Source organism: Lepisosteus oculatus, chromosome 1 (assembly GCF_040954835.1).
Source record: "Lepisosteus oculatus isolate fLepOcu1 chromosome 1, fLepOcu1.hap2, whole genome shotgun sequence".
Lineage (NCBI taxonomy): Eukaryota > Metazoa > Chordata > Actinopteri > Semionotiformes > Lepisosteidae > Lepisosteus > Lepisosteus oculatus.
The window spans coordinates 26,978,704-27,000,935 of record NC_090696.1 but is presented as its reverse complement, the minus strand read 5'-3'; the positions used below and the strand labels follow the sequence as shown (position 1 = coordinate 27,000,935).

The window sequence follows — 22,232 nt, the reverse complement described above, 5'->3', positions numbered from 1 at the left end:
AATTAAGTACATATTCTCTGCATGTCTGTCTAATACATTTCATGTTAATTTCATTACAGTGCAAATTCAATAATTAAGAGCTTCTGAGGCTGTATATTCTATACATGTTTTGCATTGCTGGCTATGCTCTTCAAACAATTATTTTTGCAGATTTTCTGTGTATGCAGGTCACTATAAAACCCGAAGAGAGAAGGTAAATGTTTAAAATACGTGTTTATGGTGAACCTGCCCCACCATCTTGAATTTCCATTTTTAAACATGTATTTAAAACAATTTGCATCTTGTGGCACCACCACCTCTCAGAATATGTAATTGCACTTACTCTTAGGATGGTAATTTTTCAGAGTAGTCTGGGGCTTCCCAGATGTTTTATTCTTCAGTTCCTCCCAAGATTGAAATATTTCTCATGGGAATCACAACCATTGGCTTGATAATGATTAAGTGATACTTTGCACATTGTTGAACAATTTTCTTGTTTTATTCTGTTCATCATTCACTGATAGATCTATTATATGCATTGCAATGGATTTTTAAAAAGATAACAGCTTTCTTGAAGAACAAAGTGCTGTCATTTCAGGTGAATTATTTACTTTTAAAAGAAAATAATTACACTATTACACAGTAATTATGCATTTTTATCCTTTTGTATCTAAGGATATTTAGCTAAGCATGACTACCCTGCCTAGCATTACAGATATTTAACCATTCACAAAAATTGTATATATATTGTATTTCTGATGTCTTTAGTGCGACCCCAACATCATGCAGACGGCTTATACACTAACCCACACCACAGGCTTTTGCCATGATAATTAGTGGGCAATAAAATAGCAAAATATTTGAGTGTGTGCATGAAAGTGTGTTGAGTTGAGTCTTTCCTCTTTCAGTTCAAGTGTCCCAGTGTGGTGTTCTTGTTGGTTTGCTTCCAGTAGCGCTCCAACAATGCTGCCTGCAGCACTACACCCTCAGTAAGTATAGCTTTTGCCTTTCAACTGTAAAACAAACCTTTTGGGATTTTGGACCAGTGCGTGGTGTGCACAAATAGTAGTCTGGGTTTGAATGTGCCGCTTCTTGATGTTCCCCTGTCCGGAAACAAATGTCCACTTATCCTTTACAGAAAGGCCTGTGGCAGCTCTGAAAAAATTAAGGTGCGAGGTGAGACTAGATATCGATCGTTTAAATACCCTTTTTTAAGCTTTTCTTATTTTTTCTCTCTAAGAAACCAGATGTAACCCTTGGTTGTGTTGTGTCTTTTCAATGGAGGAACTCATCGCACATTGATCAGGACACAAATGTATGAACTGTTGATGGGGGGGGGAAGAAGGCTTTAGGCGGTATCTCTCACTGGCCTTGATGCAAGGTTATGATTCACATTCTGGAGGTCTGACAGGAGTAATATCGATCAAAGCAAATGTATTGAAAATGGTGAAAAAATGTATCGAAGCAGTAGAGGCAACAAAGTATACTCTGTTGCATTCATATCGGTATAAATCGTTATTTGAAATCAAATTAGACCTACAGTATCCACAGTCTTATTTTCCAGAAACTTTTGTAAGCAATACAAATTTTTGTGTGCACAAAGTAATTGCACAAAGCATTGGTAAGCGGGATTTTTTTTCTCCCAATCTTATCATTCGTCAGTTTTCTACCAAGCCTAGGAAAATGTCAAGTAGATAATGAATGGCTCCAAGAAGACTCACGCTCATTAATATTGAAGTGGAATATGATCGAGTAATTTTAAATTGTGAATTGGTTTGACCCCGTTATAGGTAAGAACTTTGCATGAACACACTGGGTAAATACTTTGAGGACAACTGTTTGTAATTTAAGTGCTCTGTATAAATGCATTGAATCCACTTTGCTTTCTTATTAGGTAAAATTATAGACTACATCTCTTAAAGCCTTTCTCATAATTGATTTATTAATGTGTGAGTAAATGAAGGATCTAATCTCCTGAGTGGATAATAATTGTCTCTTATCTTGACAAGAGAATATAACTCTTAAGAGCGGTCTTGCATGGAATAGTTCTAGTCAGAATGTTTTTAAGCATACAGATAGTGGATAATAACATGAAAACACTGATGTAAAGTCATTTAATACAGTTTTGAGCCACCGTATACACCAGTACAGCCTGCATGTGACATCTGGTGTTCTGACTTCACATGTGGATCACATTAGTTTCATGCTCATTTTAACATTGGACCACCACACATGTTCTGTGAATTGTCATCCTGGAAGACACCCTTCCTAGAAGCAAAGACATTTTGCAACATGGGGTGAAGATGATCACTCAGTGCCATTAAGCAGTGACCAGCTTTGATCTGACCTTCTAAAGGAATATGAGAGCCCACAGGTTGTGAGGAAAATGTGCCTCACTACATTACAGAAGCACCAGAATCCTCCACTCCTGGAACCAGGCAATCAGGGCTGTGGAGTTCTTTGGGCTGATCCCACACAAACATATTTTTTTTACAAACATGGTGAAGGATGGTTCATCTTACCTGATTGCATTTCTCCTCTGTGTTATTACCACCTCTGGATTTGAAAACATGCGTGATTTGGTGTGGTGAGCAGTTTGTACACTTCAGCCTGACTATGGCATCTTGCTCTGTGGAGTTCTCGGGGCAGTGTTTTTGATTAAACTGCCTGCCAGTGATCCAGGTTGAAATTTTCAGTCAGTGCCTCTACAGTTGCTTGCCTGTCTTGCCCTGCCCTTTGAATTAATGCACAGATATAACAATCCTGGAGAATTCACTTTTACCCACTGTTGCCCTTTGCTGAGGATGTTTTTTCCTTGGGGTTCTATGCTGACATCACCTTAGACACTGCTGCTCGTGAACCATCAGAAAGTTGAGAAAGTTGACTTGGACAAGCTCCTACCTAACAAACCTCAACCATCACCCCTCTTTCACAGGTCTCCTCCTGCAGCCATGCTAGCTATAATTATAGGCAACCAGGCTTACTCATTAACACTCGAGCCCCTCTTTGCAGAACCCTTTGCTTTCAATATACAGTATCTGCTGTCCCTCAAGTGTTTCCGCTTTCCAACCTTGTTGTCACTGTACAATTAAATTTAAAAACCATTCGTTACACATTTCCTTCCACTATAAATAGTTTCCATTTTCTTTGCATACAAACACAGAGATTAGAAAGGCCATTTGTCCCACAGACGACGCGCTCTGGTAGATATTAGCCTTCTTGTGCTGTGTCATCCAGTGTCACTGCTCACTAGAAAGGAGCCACTGGGTTTTGAATCTGTTTGTCTTAAAAATTCCTTTTAAACATTTTGGGTACATTATTTTTGTTTAAAAAAAGTTTTATTCATTAGAACTAAAAGCATCAACAGTTCCGTGATGTGTTTCCATAGAAGCTATTGATTTTTTGGATAGCATCTTCGACCTGAAAGGCTGTCGCAGTGGATCTGCAGTCATGCAAATACGTTTGGACGACATTGACGAGAGAAGACCAAACTTCCCAAACAACAAACTTACGCAAAAGTGCTTAAGGTTCCCATGATGTTTGGTGGTTAGTCCTGTGAGCTCAATGGAGCGGAATGGCTTTGTTCAGGAGTCCACTCACGTCTCAGGAAAAGAACAATGAGGAGCTCCAGCTGAGGTAGGATAAAGTGCTCCCCAGATGATCCCCTCACAGAAATAGAGACTTCCCCATTATTTACATGGCAAAGGCAACAGCAAGAGAGAGGAAGAGAGAGAGAGCCAGGGGGCTGTGAGGTGAGAGAGAGGCCGAGGAGTAATGCGATTAAAGAAGGAGGATGAGATGGCAGAAAGTTCCTGGAGGTGTTTAGCAACAGCTGCTGCACTTCCTATTAGAGAGAGGGAGAGCCGAGCTACATCTTCTCCAGGATGTATCATTTGGGATTATTTTGGACATACTTTCCACATGGCCACCTCTGGCATCAAACTAGACTAAAATGCATGTAAAGGTAAGCACATTTAATTGACGTACAAATAAAAGGGAAAATAAAGATTCAGTGATGAAATATCAGTAAACTTTTACATTTGTGTAAGCTTAGTCCCGAACATTGTTTGTATGATGGTTCTGTTTGACTTTTACTGTTGGTGTAATGTTGGTTGGGGTGCAGTTGTATTTTGAAATTCAGAATGAACAGCCTTTATAAAACCGTCAATGTAAAATATATGTAAAAATATTCTGTATTAGAATGAAAAAATTAGATTTCTTATAAAATATTTTTAAGTCAAGAACTCTGCACATTTGAAAAGAATATATATTTTCACTGATTAAACTTCTCTGGTTCATTACTTATTGAATAATTCGTACCCTTGACTCTTGCTGTGTGGTGTTCTTTGAATATATTACTAAAGACTTTTAGTCTTCATTTAGCTGTTTCTGAGTGATGACATACCCAGATAATGGGGAATTATTATTTCTTTTGTACTTTCTCAAGTATCATTTTGAAAAAATTAGAAAACTGAAATTAACTGTCACTTTTCTACATTTCTCGGTTGTGATTATGGGCAAGGTCACCTAGTAAGAATTAAAGGATTGTAAAAAATAATCCTATCTGCTCTGTGATGGTGATATCGTCCTGTCAGAAGTTTGCAACTATTTCTCAAAGATAAGCTTGTGACTGCTGATGTTAGGCTCAGCTTTCCTCTTGGGAGTGGTAGAAGAGATGTCTTGTGTATGTCTAACCCCCTTGACCCTTGTGTGATTTATGAAGACTTTCAAGAGGGCAGAAAGTGGCTCAAAGCAGCTTCTCCTGGTGGGGGTTGCTCTGAGCCTGGTCTCCTGCACATGGAGCTTTTCCCATGGAGCAAACCCCTCTGCCTGCATGGACATGAAGCCCAGGCACATCAGCGCCCAGCCCCAGGACCCACACAACAACTACATCACCCTGCAAACAGAGGCTGTCTCCTACCATCCTGGGGGCACCGTGCCTGGTATGTTGCCACTCTTCCTAACTGTTGTTGGAAGTGATTAGGGGTGAAATGCAAACGGAGATTTGGTCTGGTACTTCATGCCAAGACTTTTGATCTGTTGAGGAGGTGTAGGGCATTTTTCTAGCTCTTCCAGCTCTTTTGCTTGACAGACATTTTGTTAAAAATTGTTTTATGGCATTAGATGTTAAAAGAACTACTATCAATGTGTCTGCGCTAGAAAATTAATACATTTATTATTTAATACATGGAAAAAAACAGTAAAACCTACAGTATGACCAAAACTTTAATTGCTTTTTTGATTAAGAAAGCTCCTCATGTACAGTACCATGACAGTGAATCCAGGTTTACAGTGAATTTCATATCTCTATTCATTTGGTAAGCATGTCTTGATCTATCTTTCTCTTACTTGGCTGGTTTGGCTTTTTTGCTTTAGTCTTTTTCCAACTTTTAAGTTAAATGCTTAAGCTCCTAGTATTTGCAACACTTTGGTTTTCACATTTTCTGGAATAATCAATGGGCTAGGTATACTTTTTTTATTTGAAAAAAACATTGTCACAGTCCAGTGTTTCCTAAAGGAAAGTGAAACACAACAGTACATACAGAGCAGGCACTCCTTTTCCAGCGTGTGGTGCACAGAACTCGATTTTGAAATGGAGAGTAACTGTATGTGAAGCAATTTAATTCTAATTTTCCTCTGTCTTCTGTAGAAGGAGATGTCTTTGCGCTCTCCTCTTTGTAGTATTTAATCAAGGGGCTCACCATCTCCCCTGGGGGCCTGTTTCTGGATGGATTTATGCCTCGAGCTTGCTTTGTTTAGGTAGACCTTCAGGTACTGCAGCATCCCCATCTGAATTATACTGTACTAAGAGCAGTGTTATACAAGACATAAATAAATAAAAATGATAGCAAAATAAAGGTTTCTTCTCAAAATGAACAAACCATATGTGGCTCCCTGGAGTGTTTGATGCTAATAAAGTTAGATACCCTGCTTGTCAGGACTGCTGTCTAGCCTGCTCAAAGAACTCAATTTAGACTAACGTACAGCCAACCTTGGCCAAGAATGTAGCCTATGACCTTCCTATCTGAGAGGAGCTATTCCAAGCACAGGGCACAGGAGTGGTGATTTATCTTGCTTATGGAATGCAATCTGAAACTGCTTGTTGTATTAAGAGAGATGATTTTAAAGGAAATGCCCTTCAGGATGGTGGGTACCGCACGTGCCTGACCTTTTAGAAATGAGGTGCACCTGAAAATCCAACTGGCTGTTGGGGTGGGGGTGGGGGGGAGACCCTACATGCCTAAATTTCACAGCCCTCTTGCAAGGTTTTGTAGAGCTCTTGATCACCCAGCTGACTGTCTGATGTGATGTGGCTGAAATTATAGCTTTGATATGTCTGGTTCGAGGCCATTAGTTTGAACTAATAAGCTGAATTAATGAGCTGTGGAGAACTTGTGAAATGACCTTTGTGGCGCGGGAGGCGCTGAACGTTGTTGCACTCCACTGATTCCCGTTGATAAGGGGCATTGTCTGCACATTGCTGTTTAATATCCCCTGAAAGTTTAACAGGCAGCTCCACAAGCATGGCTAGTGAAGGGTGGCGTACAGAACACCCTCAGATAGTTCTCCAGAGCTGTGCTGGAGACTCTTTTTTGCTTCTGGTGCTTCTGTGTTTGTTAACGGGTTGCCCTTGTGTGAATAATAGGGCTGTTCCACCGTGGCTTCAGGTATACATTATTTTTTGCCGAGCGGAGGGGTGGAGTGATCTGTGAGAACTGTAAAGGCAGTCAGACTGGAGACAGACAGTGGCGGACATACCAAGCGCTCCTGTAAGGCCTCCCAATGCGACTGCCTTTTTCATCAATGGAGACAAAAGCAATGACTCCTACAGAGTACATGCAGCAGTCGTTCATACAGAGCACGTGTTTCCACATGCGACTACAAAATGCCACAACTGCATCACGCTAAATGTTGTCTGCGGCCGGTTTCCCTACAGAAAATTCCTGTTTGTACAAGAGGCAAAAGTTTCACCATCAGATGACAGGTTATGGGGGTACTGAGACATTTATTACAGATTCAGAGTCCAAAAGAGGAATGCTATGGGAAAGTAATATGGAAATAAAGGACATCGTGGCTATATAATGCAAAGTTACACATTGTTCATTAATAAAATGTTGTGCAAAAGGATATATTACCTGATAAAGTATTAGCTACAATGTCACTGGTGTCAAGCATCAGAAAGTGCCTTGTGACCTGCTGTAATAAGATTTTGTAGACATTTGAATGTGGTGAACACGTGTGTCTCAAATGAAATGAGCAGAGAAATCAGTTTGGTTTCATGAAGGCTGCTGTCGACGGACTGCAGTTCAACCTCGTGGAGCACCCAGGGGTTTTCCGAAATGCTCTCTACTGTTGATGTTCGTGAATAGAAGAGGTGGAGTAAGAAAACCCAAACTCTTCTAAAAACCAATGTTAGGTTCTTTGGCATAATCTTCTCTCCAGGCAGTGTTTCAGGAGAGGGAAACCTTGCAGCAGATGCAGGTGATGTTTCTGCAGCAGTAGAAAGATGGACATTATCTCAAGAGGCTTTCAGTGCAGCAGCGGAAGAGAGGACTCAGAACAATAAGGATGAGGCTGTTCTTGGTATTTTGGATTTCTGAAAGCAAAGGTTTTCAAGCTGCAGTTCTCTCCATGTCAGCTTCTCAAAGGGTGATTTTTCTGTCCCTTGACACTTCAGAATAATTCCATTTCTCTTCTGCCAAGGCTACTTAAGTTCAGAAAGCTCTCCCTTTTTAAGTATCTGTGCTCCATCATGCTACAGATATGGACTCCTTTCAGTTTCCCTCACAGGATATGCTTGTTTGTGATGGATAGTAAAGGATACAGAATTATCACTCTTATTCTCCTTCCTTGGAGATGGAGATAGTTATCATGTTATCATGATAGTTATCAAGGAGATAGTTATCCTTCGTTGGAGTCATGATAACCTATTCTAAATGCCTTTGTTTTGCCCGCAGCAAATCATGGAGGTGGTAGTGTGAAGGTTTAGTTATTTTTGTTGCTGGAAAAAATAGAAGCTATTTGTAAAGAAACTGTAATATTGCATATGAATCAGTAGTACACTCAGACTCACACTTACACTTTTGCATTTCTCTCAACTTGTCTGGGTTCTCCCGTGATTGTGACTGCCAGTGTAAATGTTTCAAACAGATGTGAATGTGAGTAACAGTGTGCTGTTGCCCCTGCAGTGGAGTGAGGTGGGTATTTGATCAGGCTGTCCCAGGGTGAGTAACAGTGTGCTGTTGCCCCTGCAGTGGAGTGAGGTGGGTATTTGATCAGGCTGTCCCAGGGTGAGTAACAGTGTGCTGTTGCCCCTGCAGTGGAGTGAGGTGGGTATTTGATCAGGCTGTCCCAGGGTGAGTAACAGTGTGCTGTTGCCCCTGCAGTGGAGTGAGGTGGGTATTTGATCAGGCTGTCCCAGGGTGAGTAACAGTGTGCTGTTGCCCCTGCAGTGGAGTGAGGTGGGTATTTGATCAGCCTGTCCCAGGGTGAGTAACAGTGTGCTGTTGCCCCTGCAGTGGAGTGAGGTGGGTATTTGATCAGGCTGTCCCAGGGTGAGTAACAGTGTGCTGTTGCCTCTGCAGTGGCAGTGAGGAGCACTCGGGACTTCATGGGCTTCCTGCTGCAGGCGCGGCGAGTGACTGACGACCGCATCGCCGGCACCTTCATCCTCATCCCGCACGGCTCCAAGCGGCTGCGCTGCGAGGAGGAGGGGGACACCGTCACCCACTCAGACAAACAGCTCAAGAGGAACCTCTCCTTCGTCTGGCGGGCGCCTGACCGCCCCGCTGGAGACGTGCGCTTCTTGTAAGGGTTCGACACTCAGCGGGATACTGGGAAACAACCCCTTCAGTGAGGGAGGTGTTGTCTCAGAGGGTGCTGAATCAAGCAGGGGTCTGCATCCTCATTTCTGAAAATTCCCAGATGAGCAAGATTTCCAGACAAATCTACACTTGCTCAATATGTCTGTGCCTTGGGCTTACAGCACCACAGTGTTTCTGTGCAATCTCACTACAGGGCCATAAAAAGAGGGAAAAAGGACTAAACCACTGATTTGGTTGGATCCTTTCCAAATTCAACATAGGAACTTCTCTTACGACTAGATTAACCTGGTTTGGTTTGAGACATCACTCCATGGTCAGCAACCAAGAAGCATTGTAATTATATGTCATGCATTATATTCTAATCCTTGTTAATGGTATGGCATGAATTAAGGGTTTTCAGTACCAGGGTTTATAACCCCACTGGGCGAGCAGCTCCAGAACAAACCTTGATCACCACGAAAGACCTGATGAGCTCCATGAGAGTGTTTTCATTCCCCTACAAGTTTTTCCTGTTAACTATACTGGCAGTGGTTCAAAGAAAACATTAAAGCCTTGCTTATGGAATAAAGTCTTTAAATGAAATTAGATTTAAGAGGTCAGTGTTAAGTACTATTGATTTAAACGGCAGGATGATTGAATCCAATACCCCATCTCTGCAACTTGTAAACCTGTTGTTGCTCAAATGGCTTTGCCACTGTTTCATATTGAAAGTTCAGATGTGTAAATCAAGCAGACAGCAAGCTCTTTGCAAAAGCCCAGGCAGGATTAATATGCTTTTAAACAGGGAGGTGAACACACAAAAGAAAATGCTTTCTGCTAAGGTGGATCTGTAGACCTGGCCTAGATGAAACACCATCACACTCAAAGAGGGGCACTTACTGTGAAAACACTTAACTTGGATTTTTTTTAAATAACCTTCTGTGTCTGTTTTAGCTCCTAGCATTTATAAAAACTGAAAAAAAAGTTGTATTCAGTTTTGATCTAAACCTGGAAAAGGCCAGAGGTGAAATGAATGGGAATATCCTGTATTATTATTGCGTTCTCCTGTTCAATTTCATGTTCCTCCTTTAGACTATGTACTGTTTTCTTTATTTTTCTTCTCCAGCATAACAGTTGTGCAGTCATACTTTACTTACTGGGCCCGGATTGAGTCAGCCGTCGTGCACGATCAGACTCCGGCTAACTTCACACCCGTGGTTGCTGTTGCTGGACAGGAGATCGCACCATCTGGACTGGCATTTGACATCAACATGACGAGCACAGGTACAGATATGTATATTTTCAAAACAGTTCCACTCGCTGGGCAGAGCTGTGGCACAGACTACTCTTAACTCCCGAGGTAAACTGCTCTTTGGCTGGACCAAGGCAGGAATGCTAAAGCTTGAGTGAGCCTGAAGTGATAAAGAGGTCATAAGTATGCTTTTCACATACAACAATGCTGGATGCTGTCCCAGAGGCTGGCAGGGTGATAAATACAATTAGGAAAGCCAGCAATGTGATAGATTTAAGTTGCATGTTGGGGCCATTAGGGGAGACAGGGAGTGCCTTTGGAACAAAGACATAATTCCTATAAAAAGTACATTAAATTAAATTGTGACATTGGAGCCTGGACACATACATTGTATAATGCATCACATGTATAAGTAAGGTGTATATTACATCACAGGTTTACGGCTTACATTTACAAGTTTACACAGAGATCACGCAGAAGCACTGTCCTCATTATAATGCATAAATACGAGTCTACATACGAGAAAGGGCTGTCTCGTATTTATTTTTCAGAAACATATATATATTAACCTGCTGTTGTAAAAAAATAGTCAACATCTTATTAAACTTGTAATGAATTGTTACAATAATCTACAGGAGCTTATTTCAGATGCGGCATATAGTACGTATCCTTTACTTAAATAAGCCTCACACATACAATAAGCAAAGGTTGCTGTCAAAATACTACATTAACTTAAACTGTCTTCAAGTCATTTGGGAAATTAGACGAATTTTTACTAGATTTTGAATTTTTAATTATGAGACAATAGCTGTTTACAAAAAAGGCGAAATACACTTCTGTCTATTCGAAATTCGAAAAGGTGAAGTTAACTGCACTAAGGAAAAATGAAAACGAGCGGAGTGAAACTTCTCCAAGTATTCGCTTTCGCCCCCGGGTGGTAACATGTGGTATTACACGAAAGACTCCAGATCAAGCTTGGCCCCCCTGCTCTCTTTAATTCTAATTGACCTGGATATGTTGTTTTACTGGGCTGTAATAAATAACATGATCTATCTGGAGACATCAAGTTCTGTCATTTTAGCCCAACAGCAATTCCCACACCCAATGTGCTGTGTCCTTTACACAAAATTATGTTTGAAGCCAATTTTTAAAATGAAAAATTTATTAGACCAGGGTGATACAATTCTTGTAAATAAATCATTTTAAAATGACACTGTCAAACAAAATAATTATAAGGGGATTTAAAATTGATGTACATAGGCATAGTTAAAAGTTTCTTTACAATTTCTTTCTTTGATCTAATGTGCTGTAGAGGCTTACCTCATTTTGATTTTAAGTGTGTGGTTTTAAGGTTCCTGTATAACTCAAAATAAACATGCAGTATAGAACAATATAAATAAGAACGGAGAAAGAACATTTAAAAACTCTTATTCACATACAGTAGATGCATTTAATCAATATTAAACTGTTTTGTCAGTGCCAAAGTTTCACAAAGCTAGAATTTTCAAGTAAAAATGATACAGTATATATATATACAGTAGGGTGACATAGTGGTCTAGCGGTTAGCATTTCTGCCTCATAGTGCTGGGACCCTGGGCTCAGTTCTGGACTTGGAATGCTATCTGCATGGAGCTTTTGGCTCTCTTGGTGTTTGTATGGGTTTTCTCTGGGTGTTCTGAGTTCCTCCCACAGTCCAAATACATACTGGTAGTTACAGTAATTGGCTTCTGGGAAAACTGGCTTGGGTGTGAGTGTGTGGATGTATGTGTCTGTGTCTGTGTGCGCCCTGCATTGGACTGGTGTCCTGTCCAAAGTGAATCCCGCCTGGTCCCAGCTGATTGCCTGGATAGGCTCTAGCTGCGCAGCAACCCTGTACTGGATGATGTGTTAGAAAATGGATGGATTACATAGAGTATACTGTTTATTCCCATAGCCCCTCCACAACTCTGCTTTATCTTCAAGGTGGCAGCTTAAAGTAAGATTTATAATGCCATGCGAAAGTGAAAACAATCCTGGAAAATAAACAGAAAAATATCTCATGTAATTTGGTTATTTAAACAGTTAAAAGTTGCTGCACATTTGTTCATCTTCACTTTTTCTGTGTTTAAGGTGTTTTGGAGAGTATGTTTTACTGTACACAGTAAGTAAGGAATTGAAGATTGTCCAGCGTTTCCACAGAGAATTTGAAGCATTGCTCTTGGAATGCTGCTGTCAGATGTAGGACAAATATTTCTACATGTAACCCCTTGATGATGTCTGGCCTGTGCCCTTCTTCAGCAGTGCCAGTAAAGACTCCATCTTAATCTGTCCCTGTCCCAGTCTCAGCTGACATTCTGACATAAGTCATCACACACTTAGCGGAGACATGTACAGTAAGTGGTAGTTAAGGCTGCAGCTTGAAACCTTAGGGAAGGGTAAGGAGTATTTTTCCCTTTTTTTCTCCATAAGAGTTAATATAGCAAAAAAGAAACTGATCTAATAAAATGTTTTGATAAATAACTTAAAATTATATTAAATTGAGTATTTTATACACAGTAGCACTGGTTCGCAATCACATTCCGTGTCTCTTAACAGCAGGTGCTGTTACAGTTGATGCTGACCTGTTTTGAAGTACAGTAAATGTTTTTTTCCCTGTGTTTCCTGTCCAAAGCTTCTGCTCCTGGAGTCCACATCACCAATGGGCCCACCACCACCACCGAAGTGATAAAGGCTGCCACAGAACTAAGCCCACAGACCCTCAGTGCAGATCCTGAGGACAGGAGTGCAGGAGAGCCCAGAGAGACAACGCCCTCTGGGTCTCTGGGAGAGGAGCTTGGCAGCCCTCTTACGCTGGTTTCACTGTCTCCCAGGGCAACAGGGGAACTCCATCTAACACACCGCACACAGCAGCCAACAAGGCCCTCCCTACTCCCTGGATTCAACTGGTATGTTCTGTTAAAGCTCCAGTCGGCAGCACCTCATTGACAGGACTCAGAGGCTGAATCATTATTTTTGAGACAGAAACTGCTGTGGTAGCATCTTTGGCTATTGCTGGAGATGAATATTGCAGTGTTTCTAAAATGCTTCCAAGTGCAGTGTCTACCCTACTTGTTTACTGTACAGTACATCATACTGTAGCTGGGGTAGACACAAAACATCATTACAGCCTTTTTAAACACAGGCCTCCCCCGAAAAAAAATGAAAATTACCCCCTAAAATGACCTACATTTGTAATGGAGCTTCAAAGAAACCAGACTGAGAATATTTTCTGCATAATGTACGTTTATTTGACAGCAGACAACAGATTAAGAGGTCAAGCTATTTTCTTGCTCAGCAAATTGAATTTTTCATTTTAACCTGTTTACAGAGATGAAGTCTCTGTCTTCTTTCAAAACAAAGTTCTTTCATTTCACTGGAATTAGATTTTTTTAATAAGTCTCTTTCATTGTTAAGCCAATAAAATATACTTCGTCTAAGCACAGATACAGAAGTATTACCATATTGTTTTGAGAAGCTATCAGATGGACTTCACAGCGATAGCAAAATCAAAATGAAGGAAAGACATTTCTGTTACGCCAGGACCGTAGGTGGAAAGAAAGGGCACAGCGGAATAATTGGCCTCAGAGTCCAATTAGCGGTGAAGATTACTGAGTTTATTATGTGATTGGGTGAAAACAGCAGGCAGCTGAGATGCGCAGTAGAAGCAGTCAGATCTGTGCTGGAGACAGGAGGGGATGATAGATAGTTATTGAGTGGTAGCGTTGCAACGGAAGGCTGTGAATGGGGGAAAAAAACTATAAAGTAACTATAAAGTAACTCCTGGAAAACCTAAAAACAAAGAACAAACACACACTCTTCTTAGTCAACTCAATGTCAGAACACTTTTAATAGTGTGCAAGGTTCTTAACGAGGTTGATAAGCCCGGCCTGATCTTGTTAGCGATGGCCCTGATGAACTCCTTGCACATGTGGAATGCGCTGTGGTGATTGAGGGTGCTCATACAGGAGCACTGGGGCTCGTCAGGGCATCTTGTCCGACAGGTGTATGAACATTTAGATTTACATTAGTACAGGTACTCTAAATACAATAGAAATATGTATGCTTGTCATTAAGATCACCTTGTACAACAGACATAATAGTACAGAAATGCATGTCAAAACTATTTAATTAGGTCAACTTGAGAAGAATAAAAAACATTGTTAAACGGTTCTCTAAGCAATCCTGTTTCTTTGTCACTCTGTCAACAGCATCAACTGGTCAATGTACCAGCAAGATTTTAAAAAGAAAATGTACAAATTCATGGATATAAGAACATTAATGGGGCTAGAAAACTACATTGGAAGGTAAAGAGTCCACAGGATAGAAGTATCCTCTATCATTCTTCAGCTGGCACTTTTTAAGGTTGAACAAATGGAAGTTTTTAACTGATGTTTGGAAAGGATAATATTAGATAAGCCAATCTCACCCACCAGTTTCAAATCACAATCAATGGCAATTTCCTCTGTATATTAATCTCACGCTAACACCTCTTCTTGCATTTTTGTTGCTCAATTGTTGTTTCATCTACAGTTCATCAATGCTTAGACTATGCTCCAAATCATAACAAATACAGCTACAAGTGCTCCAAAAAACAGAAGGAAGGAAAAAAATATTCAACTTATTGTTCCAAAGTAAAGTATTATTCAACATATTAAGATTTAGATTGAATAAACCAAAAATGAACAAATTAAACAACCAAAAAGACAGAACGAAAAGAGAACTTCTACATGTGTCTGCACAACTTCTCAGACTGAACAAACAAAACAAAGTGAGACAGGAGGAAAGAAATTCAGTGCTTGTCCTTTTTAAAAATATCCCTCCCAACTATGGAACTCTAGACCTGCTGTTCCAACAAAGAGCTTTCTGACTTGCCCATGAATCTCAAAGAATTCTTAAGAATCAGCTCACTGTTTTGTCTTCCTGCACTCCCACATCTCCCATTACTGCAGTCTCACTATATCAAAGACTGGACTCTAGGTACTGAAGGTTGCAAAGAACTCTCTGCATTCATGGCATTCCCTTCAGAAAAGAAAACACAATTTATTTCTCTCACCCTCTCTGGGGCCCATAACAAGTAAGCTCAGTCATCCAGCATACAAATACTTCCACCTCCAGTGATGATGTCGCCCAGCACTCAGCTAGACTCCAGTTATCAAGATGACACTTGGCTTGCCCCTACTATGACCCCCAGGACCTTCCATTCAACCTTGTCCCCCTATTTCTGTTTCTCTTAGTATTCCCTCTTCACTGTCTCTTTTTGTTATTTCTTGCTTTTGGTTTATTATCCTGGCTGTTTCCACTTTCCTCTCTTTTCTGTAATTAATTTAACCCCTCTGCTTCCCCTCCACTCTCTTTTGCTTCTATTCCTAGCAACCAACATGGCCCAATTGCAACATCTTTGGAGCTCTCGGCCCACGTTTCCAATCTCACAGCTACTACTACTGCTTCAGACGCCATTGCCTTGGTTACTGAGGTGTCCTACCCCTGACTCATGCTTCAGTCAGCAGGCGTCCTACTAATGTCTACTAATGTGCTACCTCTGTCTCTGTCCATGGGCCCAGGACTTTGATGTCTTCCTCCTTGGGTTCTTCCTAAAGACAATTCCTTGGCACCATGTCATACATTTGGCTCAGTAAACAGGTGTCCTACCATTGACATTTTCCTTTTGTGAAGTATACTGAATCATCGTTGCCTTTCTTTGGGGGTCTCAATTTGAAACAAAAGGCAGTTCTTAAATGCCACTCTCAATTTAACCTATATTTAAATAAGATTTCAGGTGAATAGCTACGTCAGCATGCATAGTCTACAAAGGAACAAGTAAGAGGTTTATTCTATGCTGAGATGCTTTGGTTTATTCCAAAAGAGAATGCTAAATACACAACATTTTGGCTGTGAAGCCTTCTTCAGGTGTGAGCCCTCACGTTGTGTTTCACAGCCAAAACTGTTTTTTCTCTTCTCTTTTCAGCATGGAATAAACCTATTACTTGTTCATTGTTAAATAATATTGATTACATTCTTTCTAGATTTTAACTTCTCTCTTTGTTAATGAGAAAGGCCTCACCCTGTCCTGACTTCCATCTCTGTGAAATTTGAACAAAAATCTATATTCTCCACAGAAATATTGTTGCCACTCATTTTGAATTGGTGCTTCTCAGCAGTTCTGATGCTTGCATGTCATACGCTCTCTTGAAAACGCTGCGTTCTCCTAGTGCCTGCTCCCACCTCTCTGTTTAAGCAATTGGTGGATTTGGGGTCAACTTGCTTGATTTTTGGTGTCCCAGCTTCCACATCCTATATCTAGCAGGTGAAGCAAAAACGTATTATACTTAAAATACTCAATAAGCATTCACAATATATCTTATTCTTGGATTTGTTATTCTTCATGGAGTGAAAGTTCTTAACTGACATTAGGAAGGGTAAAGAAAAGACAAGTCAAACTCACCCAGCTGCTTTAAATCACAATCATTACCAACGTGTGCTTTATATATATAACTCTTGCACACCCCTCTTCTCACAACTTTTGCATTCAACCTGCCTCTACCCCATTTCCACCTTTGCCTGCTGCTCCTTGCTTAACTCCTCTGTCTAAGCCAAAACTTATTACAGTAGAGGTCTTTACATTTGTGCAGAGTACTGCTATAAAGAACAAACTTTGCATACTATGTAACCAAGCCTGTACCAATATTGTTGCACAATCTGTTTGGGTTTGTAATATGATTATGGTTAAAAGACATAAGTAACCCTCCCTTATATGATCGTTAAAGCACTCATTGGCATGAGGTCTTGAGCATTGGGCAGAGAGAGGCTCACTCATCCACTTATAGATTGGTCTCACAATCCCAGTCTGTGGCGCAGGCTTAACCTCTGGCTTGGTTTCGTCCCATTCTTCTCTTCTTCCATCCAAAACCCCGTCAGACCGTGGTTCACGGAACCATTGTTAAATTTGCAGATGTCGAGACCCTACTGTACTCAATAACCATTCACAAAGCATCTCATTCTTGGATGTCATTAATTACATGTTGGTTTGACAATACATCAAATGATTAAGATACTTGAATACCCAGTACTTTACAACAGTGAAGTCTGTCGGCATGGCTTTTTTTAGGTGAAAGACATTTATTATTATGTGATACAAAATGGATTTGCTGAAACAGCTCTGTGCACAATGAATGAATAGACCTTGACTGATGGTGTAATGTACACCATGATACAAGCAATAATCCTGAAGAGAAATTAGTTTGATCAACTTTTAATAGGCTGTATACATTTTAGGAATAAGCAGTGGTTAATTCCTTGCTGATAAGCACAATGTTTTGACTGTGACACCATAGCCTCCTGAAGAATATGTCACCTGACAGTTTCTAAGCAAACCACATTTTGTAACAATGAAGAAGTACAAACTTAAATTAATATAAAGTAAAAAAATGCAAAAAAAGGAGAAACATAGCTTCTCTGCGATTCCACATGCAGAGAACAGGCTGTGATCGCTGTGTTATTAAATGTAGAAAAAGTCACTTTTAAAAAAAAAAAGAAAAGGCAGGAATAACCAGAGTTGAAGTAATTTCTGAGAACATATAATGCAAAATTTAACAATATTCCAAGAATTATGATTCGATCAAAAGATGTAACCTGGGTTTGATGACCTCAAACCATTTCCCATACGGACACAATCCCTTCCGAAGCCATAGAGCAGGTCCTTTTCTAACCCTTTCATGTGGAGTGCCACACACACTCCTGCACCATGGTCCATTTCCCAGGTGACTTGATATTGTTAAAAATTGCAACACCAGCCTATTCTAAAGAAATGTACACGTAGCTTTAAAATAGGAATAAATTGGATGAAATTGCCAAAGGGGAAGTTAGAAACATATAGCTTTCTTTCCTCATTTTTCTGTTATATTTAAAGTCTTATTACTTGCTAATTTACTGTGTGGTAAATGTGCTGTGGCATGGGATCTCCTCCAACAGGAATTGCTCAGTGTTCTTCAGGCCTAATAGAGTGTTGGACAAGCCAGACTCCTCTGGGGCCAGTTGTTAATAGCAGTTACAGTGAGGTCTAACAGCGGGTAAACTAATACATACAGTAGCCAGTACTGCTTCTGAATCTCTTTCCTTGTTTCCTGACCATTTTCCTTATGTTTTTCTTCAGGACAAGAAACTACCCCAAGTACAGTGTGCCCCAACTGTGCAAGAACTGCAACAACAGAGAAGAAGTAAGACTTCAGTTTGGCTTAAAGATAATTCACATTATTTGTAATACAGTATGTGTGAATGTGTAGTGTCCATATGCTTCGTTTGAGAATGCTTTACATATTTGCTGTTTCAGTAAATACTGTATATATCTGTCTTGTAGAAATAATCCACAGTATATATCAGTATACTTCATATAACTACTATCAGGTTCTTATGGAAAAACTAAGAAGTCTTATATTCTTTGTGAAAATTGCATTGCACTTTCTCTAAACCAGGGGTATAACTATTATCAGGGCATCTGTATTAGGTTGAAGATTTTTATACCCCTTGCTTTTATATGAACAACAATTCCAAAACAGTATAAAAGGTATTAACTCCTGAAATATTAAGTGTGCAATAAATGTCGTGAAATATTTTTTAAAAAACCTTTAAAGTTTCAGTTAGAATGACTCATCACGGCACGCTCTTAACATTTAGTGGCTTGTATTTGACTTTGAATGACTATTTTACTGCTTCTGTATTGCATATTATGGGACAAGACTTAATATCTTAATGCACACTGATTTTAAAGTGGAGCTGGGAATTATTGTCATAATTTATCTTCATGACTTGCTTTAATTGAACCTTTATTTACAAGGATGGCTGCCCAAATTAAATGGGATGTATGCCATGACATTAAAGACGAATGCTATAGCTGCTAAATCAGGAAAATGCTTAGTCTGTCACTGGAACTGGTCTCACAGCCTCCAGTTCTCTATTCAAAAATATTTTTTCCTCTCCTCATTATATGGTCAAAGCTAAGCTGTTTGGCTCACTCTGCTGGAGAACTATGAAATCTCCCTGATTGTACAGCACCGAATACAACCCAGCCTTGCAGCCTGCACAAGACTGCACATTAGACGAACTCACTGTACTCGAAGCAGATTTGCTTGTTCACTGTATGAATCCATTACTTTACTATTATCAAGGTAGTTACAATCTGTCACAGTTAACAAAGAGGAAAAGACAGCTTTTAGCTAAATATTAATTCACAAATTCCTCTGAGCAAATTGTAGCAAGGGTCTGTTCATTAAGAACTAGGATCAAACTAAGATTTGTGAAATATATCAGTGTAAGGCAGTCAAGTACCTGTAGCAAGAAATTATTCCACAAAAAAATTGTGATTTAAAATATTATTATGAGCACTTTTTAAACAATGTAGTGGAGAACCGCTGTGGTATGAATCTAAATTAACTCCCATGGGATTCCCAAAAATGAATTTGGAAACGAACATTAACATGTCCCTGGTGCAGTTTCAGCTGGGCTTGGAGGGAGAACATTCTGCCCATTCAGCACTGAGCTCAGACGTGGGGAACGGGGACCAGCAGGGCTCCCCCACTGCTGCTGGAGACGCATCGCCAGCCCCGAGGGGTACCCCAGCGGACAGGGAGGTGCCTTTGGTGCCGACGGCCCTCCTGAGGCCCCAGGAGCAAGCAGAACCTGAGACCTGGGCCTCTCTTCACCTCAAGCCTTCTCCGGCCCTGAGACGGTCACTCTCCGGCGCTGCGACCCAGGCCACGCCAGCAGACTCCCTCCTGCGCACGGCGGCGTTGGGGTCCCGGGTACGGAACGTGTCGGTGGCGGGGGAGAAGGGGCGCCCCCGGGAGACTGGATTGCCGGGGAAAGTCCCTCACCTCGGGCCGGCAGAGCTGGGCATCCTGCTGGGCTGTGCAGCCGCACTGGGCATGGCTGTCACCACGGGCCTCCGGTACCTGCACAGCCAGTACTGCCGCAAGCGCACCGAGGTGTCCATCAGCGACCGCGACAGCAATGTTATCCACGTCCAGGAGTGCGGGGACCTGGTGCAGGTACGCAAGATCCGGCAGAACAGCTTTGTCCTGCTGGAGGCCGAGTACGACGTCATCACTCCCGTGGGGAAGTGACGGAGCTCAGCACTCACCTGGGCTTGACCACAAGATGCGCGACAGAAACCAAATAGTACACACCTTTCACGTGTCACAACCGTACCTGCAGAACAGCACAGCAGAGGCCGTGGTGGCTGATAAGGCTGGGCGAGCAGGAGCCTGAAGGAACTTTGACTTTACTCCTCCCTGCAAACTCCTTTCAGACGACACCATATCGATTAGAATTGTTTGGTCACTGTTTGAAACCAAAACTCCAAGCTGACATTTTCACACATTAATTTTGTGTTATGTTTATTGTTTTCTCTACTGGTTCCAAAAACAACAATAATATACTATACTTACTCACTGCTAGTATCTCTTGTTTGATATTATGTACTGTACTGTACTGACATTCGGAGAAATTCAGAGAGGCAGAAGATGTTTATGTTTGGGAACAAACCATTGAAATTGAAGGTGACTGTTAAAAGCTAGGAATCCCATCTTACAGTTAACAAACCTCCAACAGGTCTCATGTGCTGAACAGTAAGTCACAATGCCTAAAAGTGCAAAATCAAATACAATTGCATTTCTATAGTACTTTTCATCCCCAAGGATCCCAGAGTGCATCACATACTGGGGAGCCACTGAACCTGGAGAGATGTGCCAGCTCTGATGTGCTGTGATCTCCCTGCCAGAACTGGCCAAGCGAGAAATTGTTTCGCCAAGTGAGTTTAGGGGGACCTTGGCAGAGCCCAGACTGTGCCCAACCACAGAATCCTCTTATACTGCTCCTGCCCCCAGTTTACCAGTCACCACTCGTGAAATGTTTTGCATTTAACAGTGCTGTGGTTTTGGGGTGTTTTCTGATCTTTCATGCTGGTAAAAGAGCTGGTAAAAAAAAACTAGTTACAAGATTTGCTTTGGAATAGTTCTTTCCACTGACAACTACTTTTCTTTCTTTTTTCCTGAAACGTAATATAGGATACATAATGCGGTTGTTAAGTGAATTATGTGGGAATCGGAAAACACTAACACTTAAGACCAAAGAAATATAGTCACCTGCAAACCTTACTGAGGCATGCAGATAGAAAATGGATGGACGTTTAGACCCAGTGATGCTTGTACTAATTTAGTAGTGTTAATTGTCAATTAAAAAAATATAAATGGCAGCTTAATGTGTCATATACACTGGATGAAGGTGACAGTGTGCATGCTTTAGTAAAAGATTTATGAAAAAGAGATGCTATACATTAGTTTTGTAGATTAGACCCTAATCTTATAAAATGTAACTGATTTGTACATTTTAGATATTATGAAATATATTTACTTTAGGACATAAACGTTTTATATGAGTTGTACTAATACAGTGATTATGTTAGAAGAAAAAAAGTTAATTCCCCATTTAAAATAATGAGACAGCAAATAATTATATTGTAGTTACAGCAATATTTTACTCATTTCTGTACCTTTTCCTTGGGAATAAAATTTACACACAAAGCTATTGTTTCAATATTGTTTTTATTGAACAAGACATTGCAATTTACTAAAATGCAAAGGATCTGGGTTGATGTGTTCATGTTTATAATATTTTCTTTGCAGATATTTTATGGAACATCCAGTAATCTTCGCATGACCTGTACATGCACTTATTCTGTGCTTAAAAATCTAATTTTTTAAAGTGTCTGTTATTCTCTCGGTTCATTTCCAGTTTTCTGCTATCCACTTGGTATAGTGTCTATATATCTTTATTGACACTACTTGAACTAAATTACTGTCTATACAGTAGGTTACGCAACAAAATGGACAAGGTATCTTTTAATTTCCAATATAAATGTACTAGTACAATATCTAAGTGGTTAAAAAGGCTACTTGGTATATGTTAAATATTAACTAAAAATATTAGCAGGAAAAAAACAAATGATTTGTGTGCTCAGATTAGGAGCTTGAGAGCCTTCTTTAGACTCATGAGGTTATTATGTGTAATCTATTTTTGAAATACTTGATAATTTGGATTATGTTTTACCTTGTTCCAGTCAGTACAAAGAAACCAGGAACTTTTAAAATTTGAATTACTATTGAACACCTCTCCAACCCCCACAAGAT

The 22,232-nt window shown here is 40.4% G+C and overlaps 1 protein-coding gene across 2 annotated transcripts; it reads left to right on the top strand.

Annotated features, from left to right (window-relative positions):
* The first annotated feature begins 3,521 nt into the window (after nt 1-3,521).
* Nucleotides 3,522-21,613, top strand: LOC107077072 (reelin domain-containing protein 1-like). Of its 2 annotated transcripts, XM_069188684.1 has the most exons (8): nt 3,522-3,943; nt 4,703-4,922; nt 8,565-8,787; nt 9,910-10,067; nt 12,686-12,959; nt 14,262-14,357; nt 18,203-18,266; nt 19,539-21,613. In XM_069188684.1, exons 1-8 carry the CDS (start codon nt 3,932-3,934, stop codon nt 20,166-20,168), a joined length of 1,677 nt encoding a protein of 558 aa, XP_069044785.1. In that variant the 5' UTR covers nt 3,522-3,931; the 3' UTR covers nt 20,169-21,613. The 2 variants fall into 2 exon arrangements, with proteins under 2 accessions (XP_069044785.1, XP_069044795.1); XM_069188694.1 differs by lacking the exon at nt 14,262-14,357.
* The last annotated feature ends 619 nt before the right edge of the window (nt 21,614-22,232 follow it).